The sequence below is a fragment of the Sciurus carolinensis genome, chromosome 5 (genome assembly GCF_902686445.1).
Source record: "Sciurus carolinensis chromosome 5, mSciCar1.2, whole genome shotgun sequence".
Taxonomy (NCBI): Eukaryota; Metazoa; Chordata; class Mammalia; order Rodentia; family Sciuridae; genus Sciurus; species Sciurus carolinensis.
The window spans coordinates 25,415,503-25,435,954 of NC_062217.1; the positions used below are offsets into that span (position 1 = coordinate 25,415,503).

Consider the following 20,452-nt stretch of genomic DNA (forward strand, 5'->3'; position numbering starts at 1 on the left):
GGGGATGCATTCCACACCCCCTCACAGATGCCTGAAACTGTGGATAGTGTCTAATCTGACATATACTATGTTTTTTTTCCCTACACATCCATACCTGTGATAAAGTTTACTTTATAAATTAGGCAAAACAAAAAAATTAACAAGTAGAACAATTATAATAATATACTATAATAAAAGTTATATGACTGTGGTCTCTGTCTTGAAAGAGACAAGATATATACTAATATTTTTGGACCTTGGTTGATGATAGTAATTAAAACCAAGAGCAAAACCAAAGATAAGGGAAGACTACATAGGAGTGGAGAGAGGATTTGGGTGATTGAGCTGAGAGACACAGGCTGTGGATGATCCTTGTAGAAGTAGAATCACACCTCTCCAATGATGAGAATATTCCTTCCAGTAGTTATGGTACGTCTTTTGTACGCTGTTTGGTAAAAAGGACCATGTTTCCCCTTTTTGGTTTCCTTGTATTTGTACCCCATAAAGTCTAATTATTCTTTGATATTCTTTTTTTTTTTTTTTTTTTTTAGACAATCTGGTTACATTGAAGAGATTAGATTACAGCTATTTTGGTTTATTTCTGTCCTGAGTTTTTTCTTCCATCTTATAGCATCATATTTAGTAATGATCTCTTAGAGTAGACACTTTGGAGATGGATATGCTCATCGCTATATTTTTGTCCTGGGCTACCTCAGTTCAGTCCCTCAAAATACTCGAGTATTTACTCAACTGGGAACTGCCTATTAACCCTGAACTGTATTAAACACTACCAATCCATGCTCTCTGCAGTTCAGATGAAATGTGTAAAATCGTGAACATCAAGCTAGAAGGTACTTTATGACCATCTTGCCTAACCTCAGAAAAGCAGTAATTTAGGCTGTTTAGCTGAGCACAAGGAGTACTGATGTGTTTTCAGTGGGCACTTCATACTGTACATGGCAGAGTCCTTGTTCTGGGATTATAATCTGTTCTGTGCACACCCTAGCTAGGAAGAACCCCAGTAGTTTCCAGTCCATTCATGTACAGTAGTACTGCAGGATGGATAGTTGAATGACCATGGCCGAGCCAAATCTCCCTGAGCCTTACCTTTATCTGTTAAATAAGGAAAACAAAGATCAGAGAATCATTTAGTTATTACTTGGACCCCTCGGCCCAGAAGTTATTAGCTAAACCTAAAAGGAATAGCCTTGGAAATTAGAATTTGTAGTACATTAAATTATAAGTACTATTTGCTAATCAAGCAATCATTTTTCTTACAGTTAAAAAAAAATTCCTAAGCAGTACTATCAAATAGAAGACTGTATCTGCTTAGTGGTACTTGAGTGCATTTGTGTTATAACATATGGCAAATTAGAAAATTGAAGTACCTATGAAAATACTATAAACCAAGTGAAAAAGTACGTACCCTAGAATATATTTCAATTTTTTGCAAGACTGACTTAATGACTATGGCATGATACTAGTGGTTACCCTCATAGGACATTAAATAGATACCTTTAAATGAGTTTTACAAATAAAATTTTGTTGTCATTTAGTTTAGCCCCAAAACATTTACTGAGCATTATTACTGTGAGTAGTCAGAGTGTTCCTGTCCTTGAGGAGGATGACTGTCCAGTAGGAGAAACAAACAATTATAAGATGATAGAAAATGCTAGAGTGGAGGTACTGTACACACAAGCGGCATGGGAGTCCTGCAGGGGCTTGGGAATTGTTGACAAATGTCAAGGACACTCTAACTTCAAGGGAAGCAACATTTTTGCTGAGACATAGAAGTTTTTATGTTAGGTGGGAGGTAGGGCAAATAAAACCACATAAAAAGACATGGAGGTGCAATGGTACATGACTGTAATCCCAGTGACTCGGGAGGCTGAGGCTGGAGGGTCACAAGTTCAGGCCAGCCTCAGCAACTTAGTGAGGCCTTGTCTCAAAATAAAAAATTAAAAAGCTGAGAATGTAGCTCAGTGGTAAAGCGCCCCTGGTACCAAAAAAAACAAACAGAAAAAAGAACAGACAAACATGGGCTAGGCATGGTGGCGCATGCCTGTAAATCCCAGCAACTTGGGAGGCTGAGGCAGGACAATCACAAGTTTGAGATCTGCCTCAGCAATTTAGTGAGCCCTGAGCAACTTAGCAAGACCTTGTCTCAAAAAAAAAAAAAAAAAAAAAAAAACGGCTGAGGATGTGGCTCAGTGGTTAAGCACCTCTGGGTCTAATCCTATCTCTCTCTACTCCCACACGCCCCCTCCCCCCCCCAAAAAAAAAAAACATGGAGGTGTGAGAGATCACCATGTTTTCCTGGACCAAAGGGGATCCCAGGATGGACTTTTCACTATGAAATAGGGAGGAGTCAAATCACGGTAGTTTGCTTGTTTGTCGATTTTCCTGTGAGTGCCAGCACTGAAGAATTGTAACTTATAAGATGCAAAATCTGTTTCAGAATGCCCTTTTCAGTACAGTGGGGAGGATTAGCAAGAAATGGGTAGGAAAGATTCGAGGTAGAATTCTCAGCCGGGATTTAGGGAATGTGAATGTCTTTCTACTGACGTAAGGAATGAATATTGACTCTGTAATATTAGGGTTTTTTGACCACAATGAGCTGTTTGCTCAGATTTTAAATTTCTTCAGAACATTTTTATTTATAATCTTATTTATCTCCCCAGTGACCCCTGTGTGACATATAAAAATATGATTATGCTTTAAAGTGCTTCTCTTTTTGTACTTTTAAAAGCTTTGACTACCTTGATGGGCTCCATGAAACAAAACATTATTCAGGGATAGACAAAATGATAAATACTTGAAACTTACACCATTATTTTCATATCGGTGAGTTATTCGATATAATTTTTCATTGTACCTTCAAAATCCCTGAGAGAGTCAGAAACCCATTTTGCAGGTGAAGAAACAGGTAAAAACGTCTCCTTGGTTTCAGCATGACAGACTGGAGTATGGCAGTGGAATTATTGCTTTTCACTGTGTCAGAGGTTCTTAATCCCTCCTTCCACTCTTTAGTTTCAGTTTCTTTTCTAAGTCCAAAAGTGCCCTGAAGATTGTCCTTCGCTGTATTGGAAATATAGTGCATGATAAGCACAAAGGGCTCAAAGCAGAAGCCAGGTGCTGTTTCTCTGACTGTTCTGTTTATGAGAAAGGAAGGATATGTAATATTGACTGTTCCTGAAGCACCGATCGTGCTCAGAGTCTCAGTATACGAGGGGTGTGTTCCTGTACACAGTCATCTGTCTGAAGTGTCATCACTGGGCTCTTCCTGTGTGAGAAGTTCGCTCTCCTCCCTCCAGTTTATGCACTTGACAGCCCTACAAAGGCAAAGAGGCATTGTGAAGTGGATATTGAAGCAATGCATGAATAAGCATTCTAGTCCATCTTTTCCACGGTTACATGGCTTCTAATAAATTATGCAAATTGTGCATAGCAGGATTGGCATTTTGAATCCAACTGACTCATTAAGCACTGTGTTCTGAAAATAAAAAATCTGCACGAGTTTTAGAGTTTTATTCTCTCTGGACTTCTAGAATAGCTCTTCTGTCCTGCTGTCTCCTCTGTGGAGTCCCCATAAAATACTCACAACTAAAGCTACTAATGAAGTTCCTGTTCAAAAGCTGGAATTGAATCTAGAAAGCAAGGACCTTTGGAAATAATTAAAACAACATGTAATTTTAATTTTGAAAATATTGAGAGCATAGGGTTAAAAAAGACTCCATCTACACTTATCTTATTAAAAGCATTATTAAAAAGAAATCCATCCATTTCTAACAAAAGTGACATATACATATATGCAAAGAATAAAATCATTCATACTTCTGTCCCCGCACATGCACTTCTTATTAAGTCATTTTTCATGATATAGCTGTTATATCATTAATTTAAACATTCTCCTGTTGTTAAATGACATTTTGGTTATTTAACATTTTTTGGTGTAATGAATGTCTTTTATCACTTTTTGACAATATTCTTGATTATTTTCTTAGGATATATTTTAAAAGAAATCACTGGACAAATCACTATGAACTTTTTCAAGTCTTTTGATAGGCATTCTGAATTGCCTTGTGATAGAACTGAATAATGCAACTACCAACAATGTATAGGATGGACTGTGTCTTCATGTGCTTGATGGCACAGCATGGATTTATAATTTTGATAATTCAATAGCTGAATTGTCTCTTTAACAAAAAAGATACCTAGTCAATACACTTTTTTGTTAGAATTAGAGGAACTTCAAACACTCTTGTACCCCATCTGATACAGATCTAGGTAGCAGAATTCAGTTGAGACAGTATCTGTCAAGTGCCTACTATGAAAATGTGGGCCAGCCCTTCATGGAGTTCTGAGTCTGGGCAGAATGCTTAATGCCCGTACTTGGAAGTAGCTTTCTCCTTTACTCACAGTCTCACCCAAAAGTGCTTAGGAGAAGCAGAGAAGGCCTGTCTGCTGCTTCTTCTTCTTCTTTTTATTATACATATTTTTAGCTGTAGATGGACACAATATATTTATTTTGTTTATTTATTTTTACGTGGTACTGAGAATCGAACCCAGTACCTCCGACATGCTAGGCAAATGTTCTACCACTGAGCCACAACCCCAGCCCAAGGCTTGGCTTCTTGTGACCCCTGTCCCGGGACCTGTCACCATGCTGTGCAGTCATGTGAAATAGACAAATCTCTTCAGAGGCAGATTAATGCCCTCTTAGCTCACTGCTTTGGCCCTACAAATGTGTTTACTTTGATAATTTTGTGAACACTTACCTAGTTGGCTAACACTTTTTGTTAATTTGGAAGCAGGAAGAAGTAAGTATTTCTTCTATGTTTTTGTCACTGATCTCTTTAATATGTATGCTATTTTTTTAAAGAAGCAGTGGCTTTAAAAATATTTTTAGTTGTAGATGGACACAATACCTTTATTTTTTTAATTTATTTTTATGTGGTGCTGAGGATCAAATCCAGTGCTTCCCAAGTGCTAGGCAAGAGCTCTACCACTGAGCCACAACCTCAGCTCTAATATGTATATTATTTGTGAACAGAATTTTGTACTTTGTATTTGAATATTTGAATGCTTACACTTAAAAAGACAATCATTAAGCAAGCCAACAGCCAGGAAAGAGAATTCTCAATATCTGGTGCATTCTCTCACTTATTCAGGAATCCATATTAAAGTCAATCTTAAGACAGCAATCTTTGACCTTTGAGGAGGTATTATACTCTGGGGGAATCTTAGATTAACTGTATACATTTCTGTTCTTAGGTGCTAATTTAATAAGTTGTTTATTTATTTATTTGGTGTTAGGGATTATACCCAGGGGTGCTTCACCACTGAGCTACATCCCCAACCCTTTTTAAAAATTTTGAGACAAGGTCTTGCTAAGTGGCTTAGGGCCTCACTCAGTTGCTGAGGTGGGACTCAAACTTGTGATCCTCTTGCCTCAGCCTATTGAGTTGCTGGAATTGCAGGTGTGCACCACCAAACTTGGCTTAGCTGTTTTTATTTAAAGAGACAGGGATAACTTCTCAGGTTCTCTGACTCAATCTTTCTTTGGTTAGCCATGTACGTCACCATCTTTTCCTTCTTAAATTCTTCAAAATAATTAACTGATAACTTCATGTCCAAAAGTTCTTTAGAAATGCACATTCTGAGGCAAAATGTCAAAAGATCTATGTAATTTTAATGATGAGGTTAGGGAATTCACTTAATCCAGATACCCTTTGATAAAATGATTAAAAATCATCACATACCATAGACTGATCATTGGAATGAATAATAGGCCAGCAGACAGCAGGAAAGTGAAGCCAGGGAACCAAGCAACGGTGGCTGAATAAATTCCATTAAAAGCAGATGTTGCAGTGACTCCACCAAGTGTTTCTAGGAATGCAATACAAGCAAACAGGGTACCTGTTTGGGGTAGAGGGATGTTGGGTGGTGGGTGGGGGAAAAAAACTGGATTACAAACCAAGAAACAAACTGATGGAGAAAAATTGTTATTCATTGAAAACTGCAAACATGGGGACACTGATGGTGAATGAAAACTCTTTCCTCACGAATCCTGAGATGTCAGTAACCTGTTTCACAGATGAAGAAGTTGAGACCAAGAGCTCTCCTGGGACTCAATGTGAGAGATGTTGAAAATCCAAAGTAGCTGAGTTCTACTGTATGTAGGTGCATTATTCAAGAAGTCCAAGCTTACAATCTGAGAGAAATACACATTAGTCAACCAAATTTTGGCTGTGGCTGGAATCCAAAACTATACTGACTGAAGAGTTAAACCTCCAAAATATAAGCTAGTTGTCTTGATATGCTTTTTTCCTTTGTTGTAATTGGCATCACTAGGTGTTAAAGTTTGTGACCATTTTTAGTCATACTGACATGACTTTCTCAGTCTATGTTCCCATGTGGTTTCTGCTTTCTGCAGACTCTATCATCCGATTATCCCCACAGTCTTTTAGGCTGTGTGCTGATTTTCTATTAAGACCTTTCCATTCTGTTAGACACATGCTTATACATTCTTCAAATTTCTTCATTAAACAATAGGATATGCATTCATAGAACATAAATCTATCTCCACACAATAGTGTATGGTCATTTATTATCTTCTTTTGGCTACAATGAAAGCTCTGTTCATGCAAAGTGCACTTCTTTCTTGGTTGCTGCTGTGTCCCCAGGGCCCAGCTGTCCTGGTATATGGTAGACATTTAATAAATATTTGCCTAGTAAATGAACAAAAGCTTAATTCAAGATCTCACTTATCAATCATCAAGTAGCATATAGATTTACTGCCTCCATGATTTATGATAATATGCTAAGTCAGTTTAATTGGAAGGAAGTTCTCCCACTTGCCCAACTACAATATTATTTTCTTTTATTTGTGATCTCTTGTTATAGCCAGGAATGGTGCTGTGCTGTGGAAGGCAGACTGCACAGTGCTAGTTCTATTATGCGAGGGCGTTAATCCATTCTTGATGGGAAACAGGTCAGACAGGGCACCATCTGTCTGACACAGCATACCATTATGAAGTAGCTCAGGCTTGTTGCTGAACTTCTCTGAGCACTTCATCTTGTTTAGTAGTTGCAGAGATCAGCAGGATTCAGTAAGGGCAGTGGAGTGGAGTTTATCTTCTAGGTTTTTTTTTTTTTTTTTTTTTTTTTAAATCCAATAGAACTCAAAAGGTCAAGCCTGTTTTATTGTATTTCAATTTATAATCTTATAATCAAAGGAGTTCATGAATGATGCCAAGGCAAAATAGCTAGTCCAAGATGACTTGAAGCTGTGAATTTCACATCTGTATAGCACACAGAGATCTTTTTTTTCCCCCCTAACTGGGAAATGAAACCAGGGTGCTTTACCATTGAGCTAAGTCCCCAGCCCTTTTTTTAATTAATTTATTTTTTTTTAATTTTGAGATCGGGTCTCACTAAGTTGCTGAGGGCCTAAGTTGCTGATGCTGGCTTTGAACTTAAGATCCTCCTGCCTCAGCCTCCTGAATCACTGAAATTACAGGTGTGCACCATAGTGCCCAGCAGGCACAGACATTTTAAAATAATTACCCAAATTCTACCTTTTCACCTTTTTTTTTTTTTTTTTTTTTTTTTTTGATGCTGGATTGAACCCAGAGCCTTGTGTGTGCTAAGCACTTGCTGTACCCCTGAGCTCCACCCCTGCTTCTTCCCTTTCGTTTAGTGTAACAGAGATACTAAAGGGCATCTGAAAGCCTCTTGGTATTTCCCTGTCCTCTGATTATTATAAAATACATAATAGTTTCACAAAATGGTCATTTTTACAAAATCATGAAAGATACAAATACATTTTGTTACAGAAATGTTAAGACTGTCCAAAGTACTTCTTAATTTACAGTTAGGAACAAAGAGTACTTAACCCTATCCTAGAATAATGGAGTCACAGTTCACAAAGTTATTGCAATTTAGAATAAGAAATGCCTAAATGCAAACTAAGCATGTTTCAATGTTATTATAGTTAATAATGAGATGATTTTTTAAAAAGATTTTATAAACTACAAAATATGAACAATAACATACATCCTGTCAAGTTCATTTTAGCTTTAAGTCAAAGTATGTAAACATTTTTTCTTAATAGCTTACTGAAATATAATTTATATATCACGAAGATCACTCTTTTAAAGTGCAAAATTCAGTATTTAGAATTATGTAATATATTTAGTGTATTATTTAGTATATTTAGTATATTTGCAGAGTTGTGTGACCATCACTATTTTCTAAATGTGGAATATTTTCATCACCCCAAAAAGAAAATCTATACCCAATAGCAGTTACTTCTCTTCTCCCCAGTTCCAGGCAATCCCCAGTCTAATTTCTGTCTGTCTCTGTGGATTTGCCTATTCTGGATATTTCATATAAACTGAGTCACAGTCATATGATAATGTGTGACCTTTTGTGACTAGCTACTTTCATTTGGAATAATGATTTCAGAGTTCACCCATGTCGTAGCATGTGTCGGAACATTAATTCTTTTGATGGATGAATAATAGTCTATTGACAGATATAGCATAGCCATTTGCATTGTTTCTACTATTTGGCTATCATGAATAATACTTCTGTGAACATCTGTATACAAGATCTGGTTTGGACACGTGTTTTCATTTCTCTTTGGTATATGCATGGAGGTGGCATTGCTGGATCATAAGGGAACTAACTTTCTGAGGAACTGCCAAACTGCTTTGCAAAAGTGGAAGAACCACTCTACATTCCCATTAGTGTATGGAGGTTCCACTGTCTCAACTTCCTCCTCACACTTGTTATGGTCATTTTTAAAATTCTGGCTATCCAAGTGTGCCTCATTGTGGATTTGATTTGCATTTCCCTGATGGTTACTGATATTCTGCTTTTTTTTCATGTGCTTATTGACCATTTGTATATCTTCTTTGGAGAAGTGTCCACTCAAATCCTATGCCCATTTTTAATTGCATCATTTGTCTTTTTGTTATCGAGTTGTAAGCATCTTTACATATGCTGAATACAAGTTCCCTATCAGACATATGATTTGCAAATATTTTCTCCCATTCTGTGCCTGACTTTTCATTTTCTTCACAGTGTTCTTTAAAGCACAAAAATTTTGAATGAAGTCTTTACTGAATCTAATGTACTTATGTTTTTCTTTTGTTGGGCTTTTGGTGTCATAGCTAAGAAACCAGTGCATAATCCAAGGAAACAGGTAGATTTTTACATAGTATAATAACACATTTTTATATTCCTAAGTGGTTCTGAAGGTAGCTATCATCACATGATCTATAAACAGTTGTTTGACTATGCAACTATAGCTTATGAGTGGAAAAGAATCAAGAAATATATTTTTAGGTTATTGAATTATGCAGCTTACCCTGGTGTTGACTAAACTGGCATAAATACAAAAGCACACTTATGAATTTTTCATAAACAATCAAATAAGAACCAGACTGATATGAAACAAAAGAAAGTGCCTATGTCTACTAATACTCATATGATACAGAAGGACAGGAGGACAACTGCATATGCTAATATCTACTAGTTATAATTAGAAATTTAATTCTTGTCTTCTTTCTGTGCATGTTTATTCTCTGTCTGCCTTTTCAACTGTTTTGGCCCATTTCCTGATCTGCACTTGGGAGGCTGACCCTCATGTTTTATGACTAGGACTTCCTTGTTGGCCCAGTTTCCTATTGTGCTAGGTCAAAAGTATGAAGGAGGAGAACAAGGCTATGTTGTGTTTTCTGTCCTCCCTTCCTATTTGGGGCATGTCTCTGGGGGCCTCCACAGTGCCCACTGCTATACTGCCATTCCTGGAAGTCTCTGATTTGAGCTAGTTGGGTGGGATCCTATTTCCTATAGGACTCTGATTTGGGTCCAGAGTAAGAATATAATTTGAAGCCTATATATATAGTCTAAGTACAGCCAGCCAGTCATATCCATGAGTTACACATCTAAAGATTCAACCCACTGTACATAAAAAAATATACTTAGGCCTGTGATGGTTGTGTCTCTACTAAACTTGTACAGACATAATTTTCTTATCATTATTTCCTAAGCAATATAGCATAACAACTATTTACATAATATTTACATTGTATTAGGTATTATAAGTCATTAGAGATGATTTAAAGTATACAGGAGGATATGTGCAGGTTATATAATACTATACTATATATATATAATACTATATATATATATATATATATATATAGTATTACTTAAGGGCTTGAGAGCTGTGGATTTTTGTGTTTATGAAGGATCCTGGAACCAATATCCCTCAGATATTGAGGGACAACTATATTTAAAAGTTACAAATCTGGCTAATGAACCATTCATTATAGAATACATTGTGTCCCTCTACTGTGGAAAACATACCTCTGTAATGATCTGGAAGATGGCAGCACAAATGTAGAATTCTCAGACCTTTTTAGAATTCCATATAGGAACAGGACAGCATGGTAGAGCTGGCCCTTAGCCCTCTGTCCCCAGCCTGCAGCCCACCCCATTCTGTTCTACCCCTTGATCCATCTTGCTCAGAAAGGGTCAATGACACATGGATGCAGGCACCCTTGCTCTGTAATTCCAAGTTTGGGTCAGACCTTCCTATGAAGAGTCATTGCTAGGACTCTGGTCTCCAGGAGAGCACAAATGGGGGCATATCCATGGAGAGGATCATGCATACACACTGGGCATGAGCCCAGAGCTGTATGGATGGAGATTATGGAGACCCAGGTAGCCAGAGTGCAGTGTGAAGGGGCAGGGGTGTTTTGGGTGCTCAGGGGGTATATCCACTTGGCCCTTACCTCTCCTCTCCTCTTGGGTTAGGGTACAGCCAAAGATAAGGTCAGAGCAGCCCTCTAAAATAAGGGCCCTTGGTAGGGTTTTCTTTACCTGAGTGTCAACCTCTTCCTGACAGAGCTTACCACTTAATTCAAAAGGAGATCTGGGCAGAAAAGGATTGTTGAAGCATCAAACGTCTATCATACATAGATTGGTGTTTTACATTCATTATATTCCTTAAATCACTTAAACTTACCTTGTTCAGTAGGACGGACCACTTTTGACAACATGGATCGCAGGGCAGAGAGTGGCATAATAGCGAAAAGGAATGCCGCCCGGACTGTGAGAGAAACGACTGGATCAGAACGCTTTGGGCACATGGTACATGGGAAACATGTCAGTCTAAACATTTCATTTCCTTCCAGTCTCCTCGCTCACTGCATCTAAAGATTGAATCAGTTAAGTGTAGAGTTCTGTTTAATGGATTAAAATGCTACGGACAGGGCAGTCGAAGGTTATTTTATTCTAGAGTTCTTAGTCTGGTACTAAGAACAAGTGCTCATGTAAGTTTTAGGTCCAGATCTATATAATTTGCCAATTGAAACTGAGCAGCCTATTCTTATAATGATGTGATCACCTCTTGTTTAGCAAGTTGTGACTGCTAGCTAGTTTTTGTCTGTTTGTTTTTGTTCTTGTTTTTCCATACTGAACACAGTGTTAGCATTCCTTTACTGCAGGTTCATTTATTGGTAAACTGGCTCCTTATCATCTTGCTGGCTCGTCTTCGTGTCTAAATAACTTCGTAAATACAAATGCCCTCTGTTCTTAAATTATGATCCGTAACCATCAATAGCATCTTAGATTACATAATGAAATAGTGATGTATTATATTTGCAGATGGCGTTAAGGTTTTCAAAGTGTTTTCACGTATCTCAACTTACATAGTCTTGGCAGCTTAGTGAGACAGAGGAAAACTGGCATTTACTGAATAGTAGGCATTGTGTGAAGTGTTTTATAGTTATCTAATATTCATTGTAATCCTTATCTAATATTCATTATAATCTTCTGAATGAGGCATTATCATATGCATTTTACAAATGAGAAAATGAGGGCTCAGAGGAGTTAAGTAACTTGCTGAAGGTCACCTAGGGCTGTTTGTGGAAATTAAGGTCAATTCTGTTTGGTCACACTGCTTCTAACCAGGTAGAAGGAGGTTAACATTTCCTTTGTAAAAAAGACTAAATTCAGCCTTTCTCAAAGTGCCACCTCACAGTTCCATAGCCCTTTCCAATGCAGGCTCTCACCCAAACCCTACAAAAATAGTTTCGAGGTGTGTAGTCAAGGAAGCAGTTCAGTTTGCCAAGTAGCAGTTCATCACAAATCAATTCATGAAATGATCGGTTTGCTGATAGGTCAATTTGCAAAACCTCCCCTAAAGAAATTTCTTCTTGAAGGGTTTGGAGCCACTCTTTTTGGCACTGAGGGAGATGGGACCCTCAGAGCAAACGCTAAGTACTTCTTGCTTCCTTTATCTCTTTGGAAGCAAAGTTTGTGATTTCTGATTTTGTGTAAAGTTTATAACAGTATTTTCCATTCTGGTCACAATGTATTATTGGATGTTGAAATTAATTTGGTGGCACATCAGAATATTTTTTAAAAATAGCACAAGACAAACAGAATACTTGGGGGGAGGAGTTTTCTTCTTGAATATATTCAACAAATATGAATTTTTCTTATAAATCTTTTAGGTATACTTTATATAATTGTTCCAAATATTTTTATGGGAAGTAGCCTTCTTAGTAGCATTTTAAAATTGTTTACTTTGGCAAACTGACTTTTGGTGAAAGCTATATTGAAGAACTGATTCATATGAAGACTGTCTCTCAAAATTTTTTGGCAAACATGTAAATTTGGAAAATTGTGGTCAACTCAGTGAATATTTTGTTTTTCCTCAGTTTATTTGCTTCTGGCAAACTAGCTTTTGAACTTTAATCAAACTGGAATGGGTTAAATAGAGAGCTTTATATTAAAGGTTCTTTCCCATCAGACTAAATTCGTCTTATATAAAATCAAAAACACAGTTAGTTCTAAGGCTATATTTGTAACTCACCTAAAAACATCATCAGTGTGGTTCTAGTAAAAGCAGCTATAGCCATTCCTGCTGTGGTGGTAAAAATTCCAATGAAGGCGATATGAATATCTTCCATGCAATAAGAAAAAAGCCATATTCCTAGGAAGCTACTCAAAAAAGAGGTACTACTCAAAGCTGATCCATAACCTATAAAAATTTCATTCCAGCAGAGTGGGGCACCCAATTCATAAAGGATAAAAACTGGGGAAATTCCAATTACCAGGAAAAAATAAGTGACCATTGTAAAAAGTAACAAACAGAGCAAGAGCTGTCGTTTACCAGAGGCATTTTTAAAAAGCATGTAAGTTCGGTAAAATAGGTCTTTAAAGCCTTCACTACATGATATGGTAACATTCTGAGGTAAAGATTCTTTCATTGGATCATAAAGGAAAAATAAAATGTAGGTCAAGTTAACAGTAAGAACTATAGCAATAATTAAAAATGACCATACAAAACCTAGTTCTCTAATAAAATAGCCAGATGACAGTCCTGTTAGTCCAGTAACAAGTCCAAGCATAAAATCAATTATAGCTATTCGAATTGTTTTTTGTTTGGATTCTTTACACTGATCAACTATATAGGCAAAGCAAGCTCCATAAAATGTTGTGTAATTGCCACAGAATGCACCAATGAAGGTAGATGCAATCAAAAGCTGGAATGGAAAGGCAAAATAGGAAAGCAAATAGATCCAGATGCTGGTTGCAAGAGCACCCACAGAAGATAAAATCATAGGGAATTTTCGCCCATGGCGATCACTACTAGACAGAAGAATGAATGTAGACATCAGGCCAGGAATTAACCCACTCATCTCCATCTGCAGGCTAAATAAAGACACTTTTTGCTGAACTTCCTGCAAAGACAAAAAAAGAAGGTTTATACAGTGTGCATAAAAATATCATGATGCATACTTTTCTTGACATGGCCAGTAAGTCATGGGTGGGGAATCTGGTCCATGGAGATCTGAAACAGCTTAACTTCATTTAGTTCACAAAGCAGGTATCAAAAAGCGACATAAGCATTCACACCCAGTCATGATATTCAAGTGGTCACCTGAATCTACGAAAAGTAAAATGTGTATACTGGTGTGTGTCTCTTGCACAAAAGACCTATACACCCCAAGGCCTCTGATATTGGCCATAGTATGAGGTTTCTTACTTCTATGAAGTTTGCACTAGGAGATCATGGCTACTGTTCTAGAGCAAAAATGACGCCTTTTCCTGTGATAGGTCTTTCTGCCTATGCTAAAGGAGAGTGAATAACTCATATAACTGCTATGCTTGACGGGTCTTTATTTAGAAAGAGTTCTGTTACTTGATCTCTATCTCCACAAATAGATTAGTGAGAAACGTATTCCTTTATTTACTAAATTAAAAAAATTTTAAAAGGTAAATCTCGCAGAGGGTACTTGATTGACTACAGATGATAAGTGGTCATAAACTCAATCTCCTAGGACCAAAACGGCGATGACAGATGAGTACATGAGCTGTGAAGATTGATAGCCTAGTCATTTTATGGCAAGAATTTTGGGTGATTAAAAAAAAAACAAAACAACACTTTCAGTTTGCCACTTCTCTGTGTTTTCCAAATTCAAAATAGAGTATGTGCCATTTTTATAACAAAAAATACTAAGCTCATTATAAACGAAAGATTTATTCACTTGCTATATAGAAAACAGCCTAAATGAGTATCAGATGTTTCTTCCCCTACAAGAAGAACCTAGAGGAAGACAGGAACTTAGTCTCCTTCACCACAGTACCAGCAGCTCCAAGGACAGTGCCACACACAGGACAGGTGGGCAGGCACTCAGTAGATAATGAATGCATGGTCATGAAATAAGGACTCGGTCACTTGCTGGATGTGTGGGATCTGACCAAATTATTTACCTCCACAGTTTCTTCATCTGACAGGTGTGAATACCAATGTCCCTATTTCACAAGCTACTGGGGGAGGGTTACATTTAAAATAAACATAAGATGCTAAACATATAAACATAAACAAGGCCCTAGCCCAGTTAGAGGTCAATTAATTTGACTTGTTTACTTTTTCTAGGTTAAACTTTTTGAACATATCTTTGTTTCTCCTACAGATAGAGTGACCATTAAGTAAATATTTATTGAAAAATAAATAAAAGTTTACCTTTTAATCTACTTCTGAACCAGATGTTCTAGTTTTGCTTTCCTTCTCCCATTTCTACCTCACCACCCAAGTTCTGTCTTCCACTTTTTATTCCCATTCCTAACCCAATCTTGTGCACAGACTACTTCCTCATCCATAATCTAGATTTTAAAATACAGATTTTAACAAGCACATTCTGCCATAAATCATAATTGAAACATAAGAAAAAAAATGTGTGTGTGTGTGTGTGTGTTTAAACTCTGGAGGAAGATAGTTAAGTATAACAAAAGTATAGACGGGAGAGGTTTACAAAATACTATTTTCTATCCAAGATTGCACAGCGTGATAATGTCCTAAGATAAGAATAAATGAAGGGAAAACAATATCTATTTTGAAAGAAGCTATAATTTCACAGGATAAGATGTATAATTGAATTACAATTGAGTAGAAAATATTCCATATAATTTTTCCTAAGTAAGAATAAGTTAACAAGGTTAGTTATTAAAAGGCTTACAAATTCCAGAGCAAGAACAACTTCATGATCTGTTGAGTTTCTCCTCTCCAACAGCAGAGTCCCTGTCTCAAAGGCTGTCTAAAAAGAACAGATTCATTTGCCAATTTATTCCTTTGAAACAAATTTAACAAGAGAAGGAAGGAATGGTAAAGGGGTTAAAAATTCCTTCCTTCATGCCCAAAATTCCTTCTGTCTTTGTTCCCCAGCCAAAGTTCCCTGCCATAGCCTTGCCTTTTTGTTAAAGGTGCTCTGGAGATTAACCCCATTGCTGAGGAGAAATATACAGGTGTACCTTCCAATTGGAAGCCTTGCCTTTTTGTTAAAGGTCCTCTGGAGATTAACCCCATTGCTGAGGAGAAATATACAGGTGTACCTTCCAGTTGGAAGGCTCAGAAAACTTGATTTGAAAAATAGGTTCAATCAATATTGTTATTTCTATGAGTGTGTGTTTACAGATGTATGTGTATGTGCATGTATAAATGCAAAATGGGTTGAAAAATAAGACTTTCATTCACATAAACTTTCAAAATGTCAAACCTAAGTTTGAGAGCTCATTTATTCTATCTGTATCCTGAAATTCATAGTAGTATCTTGCATTCTAACACAAAGGCGTGTGTGTGTGTGTGTGTGTGTGTGTGTGTGTGTGTGTTGGCTATGTAGGAAGGATAAATGAATATGGCACTGTGGTAAGGAGTCCATTGTCATGATTTTCACTGTCCTTTTATAAGCAATTGATCTTTTGGGGAGGAAGACAAGAGAAAAATTTGAGCTGAAAAAATAATTGACCTGTTTATTTTATTAGGCACTCACCCCATGCTGTGATATCTCTTACCTGTACAGTTTTAAAAACAGTCTACAAAGCCCTAAACGTGGAATGCCAGAGCCCAACCAGCCAAGCTGGATGTTAGAGATGGAAGTTGAGGGAAAAGGACACATTTGCTCATGGATTTAGAGGGAGAGGGTGTTCTCTGAGCAGAGCAGGGATAGAATCCTGAAAAGGGGCCCAAAGAAAGTGCTGAAGGTGATGGTGGTTTCTTTACAAACATGTTCCTTTGTAAAAGACATGTCTCCCCACACACCAGGTCTCTGTCACAGCTGTAGAGTGGGGGGAGGGGTGGTTTGTAGTTCCCCACTCTGAGGAAAAGCACCAGGGGTCTAAGAGCCCCAGCTTTAAGAGAAGGGATGGAGAGTATTGTGTTCTCTTGAGTATAAATCCAATTAAAAATATTTAATGAGCTGCATCCCTGTAATCCCAGTGGCTGGGGAGGCTGAGGCAGGAGAATCACTAGTTCAAAGCCAACCTCAGCAACCGTGAGGCGCTAAGCAACTCAGTGAGACCCTGTCTCTAAATAAAATACAGGATAGGGCTGGGGATGTGGCTCAGTGCCCCTGAGTTCAATCCCAAGTACCTACACCCCCCCCCCCCAAAATAAATAAATAAAATAACGAATGAAAAAAAAATCAGTTTCAAAGTTGGGCCAAAATCTTCTAAATGATATTATTGCTCTAGACTGTAGGGGCCTCTCAGCAGCTGGGCCAGGCTGGAGGTCAGCAGCTGGGCCAGGCTGGAGGTGGGGACTATCACCCTTCACTTGCTTAGCTGCAGAGGCCACCAAGGTGGCTGGACCAAGGTCAGTCTTCCCTGAGTCCAGGAGGGCGGGCGCAGCAGACATTCAGCTCCTTTCTACCCAGGTCCCTCCCACAGGAACAAGGGGGCCTGCTCCTAGGGACCAGGTGAAGGAAACAAAGAACCAAACACAGGAATGATGAGCCCATGGAGCCTTCTTGCTCATGGGAAGGATGTATAATGAGACATCCTGGAAGGGACAAAAAACTCCTCAGGGAGGCCCTCTGTCTTCACAACCTCACTTTAGACCAGAACCTTGCTGTGTGCACAGCTGCCCAGAATTCAGCAGTTTCAGGAAAGTGGAAGTGAGGAAATAAATAAGGTCAGGGATGGAGCCAAACACCTGGGCCTCACTCCAGCTAGCTTCCACCGGGCACCTGGGGGCACATGGGGGTGGGCTCGGGGGCTAGAGCCCTGCTGGGACTCTGCCACTTCCTGGCCTCAGACTCATCGCCTTTCACGGGTGAACTTTCACAGCTAAGGGAGGCCACTCAATTTCCTTAAACTCTTCTTATCTATGAGTGGCAGTACCCTTCCTGCCACCACAAAATATCCCCAGGAGGAAGAGTTCTGAGTTTATATGCACTGTTTATTTTTCGAGGCATTATAGAGAAAAGCATTTCCAAATCTGAAAACCACTTCCTTTGCATTTGGACATCAGTAGACTTTGGTCAAAAACTGCTGCAAGGACCAGGAGGATGGTGAAGTCCCTCCTGTTGCAAACAAATAAAAAGTAAGGGGGAGGTGGGAAGGCCCCATCACATCTAGCTAAACATTTTCAGTGTCCATGGAGCAAAAGTGAATACTCCCCACTCTAGACGACCTCACACTGTCCAACATGTGGGAGCCGAGGCTGATTTCTTAACACTACCAGATGACAAGTGACACATGCTACCCCACTTCTGCCCCATGACAGACACTGGGCCAGTTTTCAGTGATGGGTCGCTTTCTGGAGTCCCTGAAACCTGTGACACGCAGGTGCAATAGAAGGGAACTGGTAGGAAGCGGGCAAGGGTGAGGTAGACATCCCATGTTTCACCTGCCTCTCCACCACGTTCCCCAAGTAGCTCATTGCAGCAGGATTGTGGTCTAATGTTCAGACTCCCTTTTTTTTTTTTTTTTTTTTTTTTTTTTTTTTTTAAGGACAGAGGAAGGGGATAATAAGAGAGGAGATGAGACTGTGCTGAGATTTTCTAAGAGAAAGAAGAGCTAGTGTTTCACAAAAAGTGGTTTGGAGAAGAGGCAAACTGACAGTTGTGGTGAGTCAGTGGTCACAATGTATCTCACCAGCTGCTTTTGAAGTTTCCTTGGGACATGACAGTTATGCAACTGTGGTTGTCATTTTGCTGCATGTTAATGGGCAGGGAAGGAGTCTTAAAAAGCAAAACTCCTAATTGGAAGGGCTTTTTTCTTTTTCCTTTCTGTGCCTGTAATCCCAGCTACTTGGGAGGCTGAGACAGAAACATGGTGAACGCTGGGTCAACCTTGGCAACTAAGCAAGACCCCCATATCCAAAAAAAAAAAAAAAAGAAAGAAAAAGAAAAGAAAGAAAGAAAAGAAAAGGAGTCAGGTTACAGATGTCAGGAAATGTTAAATGAGATGAGAACCCAGTGAAAGCTGTTGGTCTGCAACTTGGGAGTTTGATGGATACTCTTGAGAGGCCAAAGTAAGCGCGTCATACTCTCTTTCACTACATTTTAGGGAAATTTTAATTTCTTACCTTCTGGACTGCAAAAATTGGGCTGCTTTTGTTTTTATCACACTCAGAAATATTGTTATCAAGTGCAAAGCTGTAGTTGCTTGTTTCTTCCCATATTCTCTTATACAGGTACTGTGTCGTCAGTGGACTGGTCAAAGACATAGCAAAAGAGCTAAGGAAAATGGCAGGTTCAACATATAAAATCTTCATATTGTTTGGGAATGTAACTGAATTCTTTAAAAAAAAAAGAAAGAAAGAAAAAGGAGAGAGGTAATTATCTCAGATTAATTTTTCAAAGATGGGGAAGCTAGAACAATTTTTTGGAGTAACCATTAAAGAAGCAAACTAGAGAACAGAAAAACAGTGAGCACTTCCTAGGAGAATCACTCTTACTTTGGGCTACTCTGTTGTGACGGTCACTGTTTCGGTATTTAAGTATGGGACGTTTAAACACTGCAGCCGTCCTTGAGAAGATTCTTTGTAATGATCTTACCAAGTTCTCGCAGATGTTGGGGAGTCGGTGGTAACATTGTATCTCACCAGCCGTTTTTCATAAGGTAAACAATGAAGTTTCCTTGTGACACGACAGTTATGCAACTGTTGTCATTTTGCTGCACGGTAACGGGCAGGGAAGGAGTCTTAAAAAGCAAAACTCCTAATCGGAAGGGCTTTTTTCTTCTTCCTTTCTGTGACTCACCCCGCGATTAGTCTTCCTGCCGGGCTAGGAGGTCCGGGGTTTTCGGGGTCAGACTCCGTACGCCCAGCGCCGGCGCAGCGCCTGCGGGGCTCTAGACTGCGGCAGCCGGGGCGCTGGCAGCCGCGAGGGGCTACAGCCCGGGTGCTGGGGAAAGGGCCGGGGCTGCAAAGGGGCGGGGAGGGGATCGCATACGCCTGTAGGGGAAGCACGAACCCTGTTTTAAAGCAAACCAAAACAAGCGTACTTCCTGCGTCCAGAATGACACCTGCGACAGTGACTGCGCTGCCCTGGGCTCCTCCGCGGCCCTGCGGACTTGGTCTCAGCCAGCTCCCGGAGGCGCCGGCGGCAGCTGCTCTTCCTTGCTCTTGACTAGACAGTCTGCGACCCGCCCTGGTAGCGCTTGGCGGTGACTCAGCGGCCGCCTGCGAAGCATCGGGACCCATGGAGGAGGCTGGGACGCGGATGCCTGCGCTGTCACTGTCCGACCCGACTCTCCTGCGATTGGGCTCTGCGGCCGGCGCCCCCGCGGGGATTGGTCCGCCTCGACGTCACTCTCGTGTTCCCGCCCCCTCGGGCTCCGGGTGAAGCCCGCGCTGCGGGGCCCCGGGTGCCCAGATGCCCAGGTGCTGGTTTGCGGAGTCGCTCTGTGGGCTCGCGCGGCTGTTCTGCAGTACAAAGCTTTGCGACATCCGAATATGGTGCTCCGCGGTAGCACACGGAAGGTCTGTGGCCGAGTGGCACCTTTGCGCTGCAGCTCACTGTAGCACACCCGTCGGCCCGGCAGCCCGCAGAAGAAACGTAGCAGATAGAGGACCAGAGAGGTGGTGCCGGTGGAGAGTACCGGAGAGTGCTCCCGGCAAAAAGTTAGTCCTGCTCTGGAATGTGATCCCTGACTTCTCCCTTGG

At 39.6% G+C, this 20,452-nt stretch overlaps 1 protein-coding gene across 3 annotated transcripts; it reads right to left on the reverse strand.

Moving 5' to 3' along the window:
• Positions 1 to 2,375: 2,375 nt before the first annotated feature.
• On the reverse strand, positions 2,376 to 20,054 carry Slc46a3 (solute carrier family 46 member 3). 3 transcript variants are annotated; one of them, XM_047554606.1, is made up of 6 exons: positions 19,761 to 20,054; positions 18,872 to 19,084; positions 12,875 to 13,745; positions 11,021 to 11,104; positions 5,742 to 5,898; positions 2,376 to 3,311 (listed from the first exon to the last, which is right to left on the reverse strand). In XM_047554606.1, the coding sequence occupies exons 2-6, from the start codon at positions 19,058 to 19,060 to the stop codon at positions 3,230 to 3,232; spliced, it is 1,383 nt and encodes a 460-aa protein (XP_047410562.1). In that variant the 5' UTR covers positions 19,061 to 19,084; positions 19,761 to 20,054; the 3' UTR covers positions 2,376 to 3,229. The 3 variants fall into 3 exon arrangements, with proteins under 3 accessions (XP_047410562.1, XP_047410563.1, XP_047410561.1); XM_047554607.1 differs by lacking the exon at positions 19,761 to 20,054 and adding an exon at positions 19,344 to 19,729; XM_047554605.1 differs by having other exon boundaries at positions 2,377 to 3,311; positions 19,792 to 20,052.
• Positions 20,055 to 20,452: the final 398 nt, after the last annotated feature.